At 62.5% G+C, this 10,456-nt stretch overlaps 1 protein-coding gene across 1 annotated transcript; it reads left to right on the top strand.

Moving 5' to 3' along the window:
* Positions 1 to 2,488: 2,488 nt before the first annotated feature.
* Positions 2,489 to 10,395, top strand: USP43 (ubiquitin specific peptidase 43). Its single transcript, XM_090121788.1, has 15 exons — positions 2,489 to 2,965; positions 3,241 to 3,381; positions 4,056 to 4,123; positions 4,390 to 4,482; positions 4,662 to 4,797; positions 5,142 to 5,265; positions 5,828 to 5,888; positions 5,964 to 6,069; positions 6,456 to 6,553; positions 6,633 to 6,710; positions 6,787 to 6,913; positions 7,001 to 7,319; positions 7,750 to 7,908; positions 8,372 to 8,509; positions 8,595 to 10,395. The coding sequence occupies exons 1-15, from the start codon at positions 2,489 to 2,491 to the stop codon at positions 9,173 to 9,175; spliced, it is 2,706 nt and encodes a 901-aa protein (XP_089977914.1). The 3' UTR covers positions 9,176 to 10,395.
* The last annotated feature ends 61 nt before the right edge of the window (positions 10,396 to 10,456 follow it).

Below are 10,456 nucleotides of genomic sequence, written 5' to 3' on the forward strand. Positions count from 1 at the left end.
TGGACGCATGCAAATTCCTGGTCATTGCCCTAATTTTCCAAATGGGTTCCAAATATGCATGAAATACCAGATCCTCATGCTGGGACAAAACACGTATCATGTCTAGTGCTGTAACTGACAGCTCTGATGGTACAGCTTGCTCGAAGATCAGTGCAGGCAGCCGCTCTATGAAGTGATGCCAATAGAGTAAATATTTCTTTCGCATGCACTGATGGCCTGCAGGAGTTGAGTCATAAATGAAAAGTGTTCAAAATGTTGGATTCCTAACGTTAAGGCTTACAGTGACTTAAGTTAACTAATATTTCATTTAGGTACTGTCATACCCAGATTGATTTCATTAGCTGTTTTGGTATGCAGAGGGGGATGGGCATTGAAAAGTAGGGTTGCTTGTCATTCTTTCTATGCCACAACAAATGTTTGCTGCTCATAGCACACCCCTCTGCTCTGGCTCTGGGGTGTTTGATGTTCCCCATCAAACACTATGCAGCTCACAGAATCACAGAATGACCCGGCTTGGAAGGGACCTCAAGGATCATGAATCTCCAACTCCCCTCCCACAGGCAGGGCTACCAACCTCCCCATTTATTCCTTCTGCTTGAAATATCCCTGCTCTTATTAACAGAGTCTGGAGCAAAGGAATTAAGTCATTCCTTCCTCTTTTTCTCTGGATTGGAGGCTCGTTGCTATGCAGCTGTAAACACTCCAGCAGGTTTTACAAGCTCTGTGGCAGCGCTCAGTGTGGCTTGGAAGGCAGGATCAAACCGCTGGAATGTGGGATGGACAGGCAAAACATTTGTGCTTGTGTAGGAGAATGAAAACAGAGCTGTGTGTGGGAGCCAGGCAGGCAGCCCAGCAACCCATGTCCTCTCTGCCCAGCCGGGAGCAGCCTGGGTTGCTGCTGTGCCAGCCCCAGCCCACACCAGCAGTTGATGGGGAGCCCAGCAGGGCAGGGCTGTGCCTTGCCAGCTCCCCAGGAGTCACAGGTCACTCTCACTTCAGCAAAGCAATTCTTTTCCATTCGTTACACCGTCATCAGTGATGAAGGACGGCCCTGTGAGCGATGGAGATCTCTGATGCTTAGAGTGAGTGCACTGCTGTTACCCAGTGTGGCAGAGGCAAGCAGAGCTGCTCCCATCACATCAGCAAAGCCCAGAGGTGTCGGTGCCAGCAGCTCTGTTTGCACACACACTGCATATGCTGCTGACATCTCTCCCCTGCACTGCTGCGTTCCTGGCAGGAGCAGCAGCAGCAGGAAGGAAGGCAGAGAAGCAGCAACGCGTGGGCACGCTATCGTGCTGAGCTCTGCTGTGACAGAGCCCTGTGATGTGAAAATGGAGTGAAGGTGCTGTCCCTGGAGGGCAGAAGGGTACGCAGGGAATGAGTGGTGAAAATGAAACGCACGCTGGGGTTCGGAAAACAGCTTTTTTCCATCTAAAACAAAGCGATGGTTGCGTTAAGCAGACCCAGCAGCAGGTTGTTGTGGAATGGTGCCATCAGCACTGAGCGCTGGGCCAGGAGGAGGTGGCTGTAGGGCTCCAGATGTTCAGCAGTGGGATGGATGCTGCAATCACAGCTCCGTGCCACTCTGAATTTTGCCATCTCCTCTGCACTGTGGGCCTTCAGCCCTACAGAAGTGCTCCCATCACCATCCTTGCCTCTCTCCACCCCAGCACAACAGCTCCTCAGTGTGTGTTCTCAGCACACCAGCACCTGAAATAACCTCGTAGCATTCATTGAGCTGCAGATCCCTCGGTGCCTCGGGGTGCTGCAGGTGTGTGGTGAGCACCCTGCTGCTGGAGCACAGCAAAACTGCTGCAAGCAAAGCACAGCTTGGGAGCAACACGAAGCTCTCTGCTCAGCTCTCATGTTGGGAACCAATGGAGCAGGGAGCAGCGTGGTGCTCCCTGGCACAGCAGCACTCGCTCACCTGCCTCAGCGCTGCCGCTCTGCCAGCATGTTCCTAACAAGTCAGCGCCCATCCATCTTTAATGAGGGCACTAAATAACTTAGTGTGCTGTCTATAATTTAATTAGACGGATGAGAGTGAGCGAGGTGTCTTCTACAGGAGGAAGTTGCACCCTCCCTGAGCAGCTGTGCCAACGCATCGCCACTCTTTCAGAGAAGAATTTTCCCCGGCACCCACCCCTCCCGGTGCCCTCGCTTTCCCTCTGCGCTTCCCTCCCACCCGCGCCCACAGCGGCGGGGATCACGCAGGTACGGCCCTCCCCGCACGGACTGATCGATGGGCTGAGGCCAATTGAGGTCCAACTGGAGCCCCACGCTCCTCCCCCTCCTCCTCCTCCTTCTTCTCCTCCTCGCCGCTTTCCCCGTCCCTTCCCCGGGTCCAGCCCGACCGGGGGAGGAGCCGCCCGCGTTCACAAAACCGCCGGTCCCGCACCGGCGGGGGGCACCCAGCGGGCACCCGGCGGCCGCCCGGAGCCATGCGCGGCGCTGCGGTGCCGGATCGGGGCGGGGGCCGCCCGGGGCCATGAGCGCGGCGTGGGGCGGCCCCGGGCGGCGGCGGCGCGGGGTCGGGGGGCGGCGGCGGACGCTGCGGGGGTTGGGGGGGCTGGGAGGGCTGGCGGGGCGGCTGCTGCGAGCCTGGGCGCGGCTGGCGGGTGGACGGGGGGATCGGAGCGCCCGGCGGCGGCGGCCGCAGCACGAGGACGACGAGGGCGGCTTCGAGAGCGCGGGGAGAAGGGAGACGGCGCGGGGCGGCGGTGTCGGGGCGGCGGGGAGCGGGGCGCGACCGCCCGGCGCGCAGGGGCTGCGGAACCACGGCAACACGTGCTTCATGAACGCCGTGGTGCAGTGCCTCAGCAACACCGCCCCGCTCGCCGAGTTCCTGGCGCTCGGACGCTACCGAGCCCGCGGGGCCCGCGCTGAGGTCACGCACCGCCTGGCGGCTTTGGTCCGCGCCCTCTGGAGTCTGGAATATACCCCGCGGCTCTCCGCCGAGTTCCAGGTACGGCCGCTCCGGGCTCGGAGTTGACCCGGGTGGGGTCGGAGCGCTCCCCGGGCAGTTGCGCGGCGGGGCGGGCGGCGGTGGCATCGCGTGTGCGGGATCCTCCCGCGCGTTGTACCGAGCTGGGAGCGCTGGGGGACTTTCCGCTAACCCCGAAGGGGAATCTGCGCTCCATGGAGGGGGAAACTGAGGCACGGGGCGGTGCGTTCGGTGGAGATGGGGCTCCGATGCCCGGCCGCAGCATCCCCGTCCCTCTGACTTGCTGTGCCCCGCAGAGCATCGTGGCCAAACACGGCGCGCAGTTCCGCGGTAACGCGCAGCACGACGCCCTCGAGTTCCTGCTGTGGCTGCTGGACCGCATGCACGAGGACCTGGGCAGCGCCTCGCCCGCACCGGGACCCCGCGCTGCCCACCAGGTGGGTGTCCCCGGGGGAGGGGGCAGAGCATCCAGGTCCTTCCCCTCTGAGCTGGGGCAGCCCCGGCGGCACCCCGCCCAGCTGGGCAGATCCAGCTCCATGAAAGAGAATCTCTCCTCCTTCCAGGCCGTGTCCTGGCAGGACAGATCTACGTGCTGCGGGCTGCAAGTTGGATCTGCTGGGGGCACTCCAGGAGGAGGAGTCCCTGGGGGATGTGGGGAGGTTTGGGGTCTTGCAGGGTGCACAGGCACAGAAGACGTTGAGTTCCCTCCCCCAGCTCCCCTCTGACACAGCAGATGGGCTCTTGTCCCCAGCAGACTGCGAGGACATGTCAGACTCAGCAGGACCCAGTGCCAGCAGATGGCACCGGGAGAATCATTGTTCCTTCCAAATATTTTCAGGCTTGTTCACTGCAACACTGAAAAACTCCTGCCCCCAAAACCAGCCTGGTCCTTCTCTGACAGCACCTCCTGGTATTCCCCATCCCAGTGCTGGTGTGTGTTGGTTATGTTTGCCCCAAGTGCACCCATTTCACAGGATAGGAGACTGAACACAGTGGGACTGGGTGTATTCCCCATGCCATGCAGCCCATGGGGACCCCACAGCAATGCCTGAGGATGCTGGGGACTGTGAGGGCTATGCTGGCTCATCCCATTTGTTCTGTGTCCCCACAGCGCAGTGCGGAGCAGAGTGGTGCCAGTGGGGAGAGCTTTGTGCAGAGCCACTTCCAGGCACAGTACAGGTGAGCTCTGTGGGCAGGATGCAGCCCTGTGGTGTTGGGAGGGGGGCTGAGCTGTGCCCAGCGCTGCTGTGGGTGACACAGTACTGAGCCACGTCCCTGCATGGCTGTGCAGTAGGGCTCACAGTGAACAGCTGCTGGCTGTGCCTCGTGCCAGGCGCACACTGTAGGATGTGGCTTTGCCTTGTGGCCACCCAGCCCCCAGGGACGTGTCCCCATGCCCCACATGGGTGCTCAGAGGTGTGCCATCGGCGTGCCCATGCGTGCAGGTCTTCCCTAACGTGCCCGCACTGCCGGAAGCAGAGCAATACCTTCGACCCATTCCTGTGCATCTCGCTGCCCATCCCCGTGCGCCAGACCAGGTGAGCGTGTGGTGAGGGGACGGCCAGCACCACGTGGGGCATCCGGCTCCAAAAAGAGCCATTTGTGCCATATGGGGAGAACTCAGAGCGCTGGAGGTGGCGGTGCCCAGTAAGGAGGGATGCATGCTGGTACCACCACACCTGGGGCACACATGACATCCTCATCGTGATGTCCCCAGGGCACTGAATGTGACGCTGGTGCTGCAGCGCGAGGGCGGGCGCTCGCTGCGCGTGGGGCTGGCGGTGCCACTGCTGGGCACAGCTGCAGAGCTGCGTGAGATGGTGGCACAGGAGGGGGATTTACCACCCCAGCAGGTAACAGGGGGGCACCCAGAGCCCGTGTGCCGTGCTGTGCTAGGAGCTGGGCCTTGTACAACGCCATGTGCCATGCTGGGCACTGTGTGTTATGCTGTGCGCCATGCCATGTACCTGTATGCTGTGCCATCTGCTGTGCTGTGCCTTGCCTTGTGCCATGCTGTGCCATATGCTGCGTGCCATGTTCTGTGCCATCTACCCCACCATGTGCTGTGCCATATGTGCCATGCACCACGTGCTGTGCCATGTGCCGTGCTGCGTACTGCACCGTGTGCTGTGTGCCATGTATTTGCACTGTGTGCCATGTGCCACATCCAGCGCCATGTGCCACATGCCACCCACAGGTGATCCTGGCCGAGGTGTCCCCACAGGGCTTCCTGCGCTCGCTGGATGACACCGAGGAGCTGAGTACAGCCGGGCAAGAGGCACCCCTGTATGCCCTGCAGGCCCCCCCAGAGACCCCCGCAGGTACTGGACATTGTGTGGGGCTGGTGGCATTGGTGGCATCCTACTGGTAACAGCTGGGAGTCCTGTCCCCGTCCTATTCATGCTATTGGTGGGAGGCAGGTGTGCTGTGCTGGGATTGGTGGGAAGCAGGTGTCTGCCCTGCTGGGATTGGTGGGAGATTCCAGCCCCACTGCTGTGATTGGTTGGAGGCAGGTGTGCTGTGCTGTGATTGGTGGCATCTGTGCCCCCCTCCCAATGATTGGTGGAAGCTGTGCCCTGTTTGCTGTGATTGGTGGGAGGGAGGTGTGTTTTGTCGCGATTGGATGGAAGCAGGTGCATGCTCTGCTGCAATTGGTGGCACCTTTCTCCTCCTCTGCTGTGATTGGTAGGAACCTTGTCCCTCACGCTATGATTGGTGGGAGGCAGGTGTCTGTCTTGCTGTGATTGGTGGGAACCTCACCCCTCACGCTGCGATTGGCGGAGCTGTTGGCGGGAATTTTCCCGTGTCACCCCGGTGTCCCCATCCCTCCCCCCAGGGGGTTCCCACGGGCATGGCCGCACCGCGCTCACCCTCTGCCCGCAGGCGCCCGCCCCGTGCTGCTGCTGCTGTGCCACGTGGCGGGCACCGGTCCGCACCGCGCCAGGTACCGCCCTGCCCTGCCCCGCACATGGCCCCCCTGCATGTCCCCATGCCCCCAACCACATCCCCACGTCCCCAGGTTCGGACCACCGCTGGTGCTGTGGGCGGAGCGCGGTGTCTCCTGGGCACAGCTGCAGCGTGATGTGCTGGCCCCGCTGCGCGGCATGATGAGGAGCGCCGTGCAGGTGGGTGTCCCCATGGGTTGTCCTTGTGGGGGGCTGTGGTGACCCCACCAGTGGCCATGGTGTCCCTGTGAGTGACGTCCCTGTTGCCCTGGTTGGCCATAGTCACTGGATGTGGCTGCAGTGTCACCCATCCTTGTCACGTGGGTGCCACCACCACAAAGGTATCCACAGAGCTGAGGGGAGCCCACAATGAATCACACGCTGCAGCCCCATCCCTGTCCCTGTGGGTGTCCCCACCATGGGTACAAGAGCAGAACTGAGGTCACGTGGGGACACTGAGGTGTGAGATAGTGCTCCGGCCCTGCTGGCACTGGCATCCCAGGATGAGGACACTCCCCCTGAGGGATCTGAGAATCCCTATGTCCCCTCACCATGCTGTCTTGCAGGGCACGGCGCTGCAGTTCTGCATCCATGTGGCTGGGGAGCCCAGTGCCTACCTGTCCCCACAGGACCCGCACCCGCTGTGCCACGCGGCCATTGACAGGTGAGGGGGGGCCACCCCAGAGCCCTGCAGGGATGGGGTGGCCTCACTCCACACGTCCCTTTCCCTTTGGGGCACTCAGGGCGCTGCAGCAGAGCCCCGCTGGCGGACCCCCCCACATAGCGCTGACAGTGGAGTGGGACATCAGCACCAAGGAGCGGTGAGTGCAGCACTGGGGGGGGACCACAGCCCCATGCTCCATCCCTGACCCCCCCCCCTCACCTCCCACCCCTCAGGCTTTTCGGCAGCATGCAGCAGGAGGCGGTGCAGGATGCGGACAGCGTGCGGCTGCAGCAGGTGGCACACCAGCAGCACAGCTGCACTTTGGATGAGTGCTTCCAGCTCTACACCAAGGAGGAGCAGGTGGGCGCACCCAAAAAGCCTCACGCCCTGCGGTGCTGGGGGTAAGGAAACACACTCGTTTTGTGATGCTCACATACGTGCCTCCAGCTGGCACCGGATGACGCATGGCGCTGCCCGCACTGCCGGGTCCTGCAGCAGGGCACAGTGCAGCTCCGGCTCTGGACGCTGCCTGACATCCTCATCATCCACCTGAAGCGCTTTCGCCAGGTTGCCCAGCGCCGCCACAAGCTGAGCACACTGGTGCGCTTCCCCCTGCGTGGGTTGGACATGGCCCCACATCTGGCCCCTGGGGGGGGACGATGGCAGCACTCCCTGCGCCCGCCCCGGAGCTGCCCCCCGGATGCTCTGTATGACCTTTACGCCGTCTGCAACCACCATGGCAGCATGCAGGGTGGGCACTACACTGGTGAGCGAGGGGTGCTGTGGGGCGGGGAGCATGGCACAGCCAAGGGGTGTGGGGCTAGGGGTGCTGTATGGGGTTATGCAGTGGGGTATGGTGTGGGACTGGGGGTTGCTGAAAGGAGAGTGCCATGGGTATGGCTTGGGGCTGGGGTTGTGCTGCATGAGAACAGTCAATGGGGGAGGGGCGTGAGGCTGGGCTGCATGGTGAGGACATGGGGTGTGGAGTCACAGGGTGCTGCACGGGAATAGTGGGATAAAATGTGTTGTGTGGGGGGCTATGGAGTAGGGTGTGCAGTGGGGAAGAGCATGGGGCCGGGGGCATTGCAAGGGATGTGCAGGGCGTCAGAGCAGCATGATGGGCTCTATCTCTGCTGTGGGGAGGGGTGACCCAAGGGGCCCTGCCCCCTGCTCCCCCTCCTTCACCCCTGCCCCAGCATACTGCTGCAACTCCCTGGACGGACGCTGGTACAGCTATGATGACAGCACGGTGGTGGGGGTGCGGGAGGATGAGGTGAGCACCCGCAGCGCCTACATCCTCTTCTACCAGCGCCGCAACGCCATCCCTGCCTGGTCAGCCAGCAGTGCTGCCAGAGGTGAGCAGTGTCACCCCGCTGTCACCACCTTGGCAGCACCCGCAGGGCAGGCACGCTGCATGCAGAGCACAGCCAAAAGCATGCGCGCACACACAGCACGATGTGCCTGCACGCGGCACTGCTGGCTGCACACACGTGCACTCAGGGTGTATGCATGCTCTCACAGCACAGTTGCATGCAGGTACATGCGTGCACCTGGACACCTGTGTGTTGCCATCCACGGGCAGTGCAGCAGGCAGGCTTGCGTTCACATGCAGCACGGCTCCATGCACACACATGCTGCTGTGCATCAGCATGCACAGCGTTGTGCAGACCCTGCACACATCCCCATGCTTCTGTGCACACCCCTGCATGCCCACATATGCACACTGCTCACTGCAGCTCCCGCATTGCGGCACCCCCTAGCAGCCCCCAACCCCGCTCCCTGGCACTGTGCCCCCCTTGCAGCCCCTGCTCCCCGCAGGCAGCAGCAGCTCAGCCCCATTGAACCACTGGGCGGCCCGGCTGGGGGGCACCAAGCAGCACAGCGCAGAATCCCAGCCTGCAGCTCCCCGCCCCTCCCCACCCTGCAGCCCGGACCTTAGCACCGCACAGGAGCAAGGTGAGCCCCCCCCCCCCCTCGCCCCGAACCCCGCAGCAGCCCCCGCGCACCCACCCCCCACCTCCCTCATTCTCTCTCCTTGCAGGTGGCTTTGAGGCCCGGCCACCAGTGCGGGGGGTGCAGAGCCGCAGCCTCAGTGTCAAACTGCCACCTCCCACCCGCTGCAGGGCCCCCCCCAGGGCTGTACCCCTGCGGTGGTCTTTCGCCTCACGCCCGCGGGCAGCCCCCGGGCAGCTGCAGCCATACATCCCAATGGGGCCGGTAGGTGGGGGCAGCCCCCGTGTGGAGCAGAACGCCGTGCTGGGTGACGCTGCAGGCAGCACACAGAGCACAGAGCCCCCCCACTGCACCCCAACACCACGCCGGGCCCACAGTGCCGGCCCTACTGGGATCTCATGCCCCAAAAGCCCCCCGCAGAGTGGCGAGCAGGAGACAGGACCCCCCCGGGTGCGGCAGGAGGGCACCCCTCGGGCACAGCATGGCCCCCACAGCCCTGATGGGATCATCCGGCGCTCGCAGAGCTCAGCCTGCCTCCCCCCACGGCCCCCACACCCCATGCGGCGCTCAGCATCGCTGGGCCGGGGCGCAGGGGGCACTGCAGGGATACGGGGCAGGGAGCGCACGGCAACCCTGCGGCACGGGGCTGTGCCTGAGTCCAGCTTCTGAGGAGGGGCAGGGATGGTTGTGGGGCTGAGCTGGCGGTGGGTGGCACCCAGAGCATTGTGCTGTGGGGTCAGGGCATTACTACACTGTGGGCATCTCACACCTGGGTACCCAGAACCTGGAGCATTGCGTAGCTGCATGTATGGCTCTAGGAGCGTCCAGCACCAAGAGCATTGTGCAGTGGGGTATCTGCAAACAAAGCATCCCTGTGCCGGCAGCATCCTGCACCTGGGTGCCCAGCACTGGGAGCATTGTGCCATGGGCCATATGCAGTCAGGGCATCCCTGCGTCATCAGCATCCTGGGGCTGGGTGCACAGTGCTGGGAGCATCTGGGTGCTGATAGCTCTGGGCTATCTGGAAGCAGGGCATCCCTGCGCCAGCAGCATCCTGCATCAGGGTATCCATCACCACCTGTGCTGGGATCATCATGCAATGGGGTGCCTAAAATCAGGGCATGCCTGCACTATGAGCATCCTACAGCTGAGTACCAGCCCTGGGTGCATCCCACTCAGGGATCACTTTGCACCTGGCTGTGCTGTGCTGAGTATCTGCACCCTTGGCCCTGTGCCTTTCAGCCCACGCCTTACTGGGAGCAAGCAGGGGGTCTGCAGGGCCAAGGGACTGTTGGGAGAGAGAGTATTTATTCTATACAGAGAGTTCTATGCAGAGATGCTGTTTGTTTTCTACAAGCCACTGGTGCTGACGGTTGGGCTGCGGGGCTGCTTGCACACTCAGGGCTATGCAACATGTGGTTCTCCCGTGGCCGTTTCTATTAAAGACATGAAAGGAGCCCGGTGTGTGCCGCGTCCACCCAGGGGATGGCGCTGGGGGTTTCTTGGTGCTTTTTGGTGACTTTTCTGGGACCTTCCAGTGCAGCGGCTTTGAGGCTTGGGGGTGAGTGTGAGCCGAGCAGCCCCTGTACTGCTTCAATTTTCCTCTCTGGGTGATGCATTTGAAGTTGGGGGGGGCACATTCTGTCCCCAAACCCGCACACACCCCCTCTTGGAGCAGCCCCTTCCCAAGCGCGTGCAGAGCCACGGGAGGCGTTGAATGAAGGCAGGCTGGGGGCTGAGTTCCACAGCGATGTGCACATTTATTCCAGCTGCTCCTGCCCCCCCCCACCCGTCCCCGTGCTGTGGGTGACGGTCACATCACGGCGGTGCAGAAGCAGTGGGGCCAGGGGGGTCGGGGCAGTGCAGCACACGGGGACGGAGCGGGGCCACGAAGCGTTCCCATGGACATAGTCCATTTGTACACCAAGATTGGATGGAATGGCTCAAAAT

This window comes from Phasianus colchicus, chromosome 20 (assembly GCF_987193195.1).
Source record: "Phasianus colchicus chromosome 20, bPhaCol1.hap1.1, whole genome shotgun sequence".
NCBI classification, from domain to species: Eukaryota; Metazoa; Chordata; class Aves; order Galliformes; family Phasianidae; genus Phasianus; species Phasianus colchicus.